This window comes from Fulmarus glacialis, unplaced genomic scaffold (assembly GCF_000690835.1).
Source record: "Fulmarus glacialis isolate BGI_N327 unplaced genomic scaffold, ASM69083v1 scaffold19626, whole genome shotgun sequence".
In the NCBI taxonomy this organism is placed as follows: Eukaryota; Metazoa; Chordata; class Aves; order Procellariiformes; family Procellariidae; genus Fulmarus; species Fulmarus glacialis.
In genome coordinates, this window is record NW_009217854.1 from 5,321 (window position 1) to 5,753 (window position 433).

The 433-nt window shown below is 66.3% G+C and overlaps 1 protein-coding gene across 2 annotated transcripts in view; it reads left to right on the plus strand.

The window, feature by feature from the left end:
• KY (kyphoscoliosis peptidase) overlaps positions 1–433 on the plus strand; it is a 20,683-nt gene that overhangs the window by 3,062 nt on the left and 17,188 nt on the right. The window contains exon 3 of one of the 2 annotated variants that reach the window (XM_009579845.1): positions 410–433. This exon is cut by the window's right edge and continues 45 nt beyond it. The exons of the other annotated variant lie outside the window; for it this stretch is intronic. Coding sequence (XP_009578140.1) covers positions 410–433 — 24 coding nt within the window. The remainder of the gene's footprint in view (positions 1–409) is intronic. 2 annotated transcript variants of the gene reach the window in all.

Sequence of the window (433 nt, forward strand, 5' to 3'; positions counted from 1 at the left end):
CACGCCCCTCCCTCTGTCCCAAGGGCCCTGGGGCCCGTCGGCATCGCCGACACGGTCAGGGGTTCCCAGAGCACCGCGGGGAGAGATGAAGATGAGGATGAGGTGCTGAGAACCGCACCCTGCTCCTGCTCGGGGACCGCATCCCCTCCAAGCTCTCCACATCGCCCTGCCCTCCCACCCACCTCTCCAAACCCCCCACCCTGAGCGGCAGCGCCCGCTCCAGCCCTTCCCCAGGCTGGAGCATCCCTCCGGAGAGGGGCCGGGAGCCCCTGGACCACGAGCAGTTGGGTTGGGGCTCGTGTGTCGTTACTTACTTCACTGCTGAGCAAAGGCACAGATTTAGTCCCCCTCCGTGCCGGGCACCTCCACTCGCTTCAAGGCACCGAGATGTTTTTCTGTGTTCAAGCAGGCCGGCGAGTCTCCGGGGAGCCCA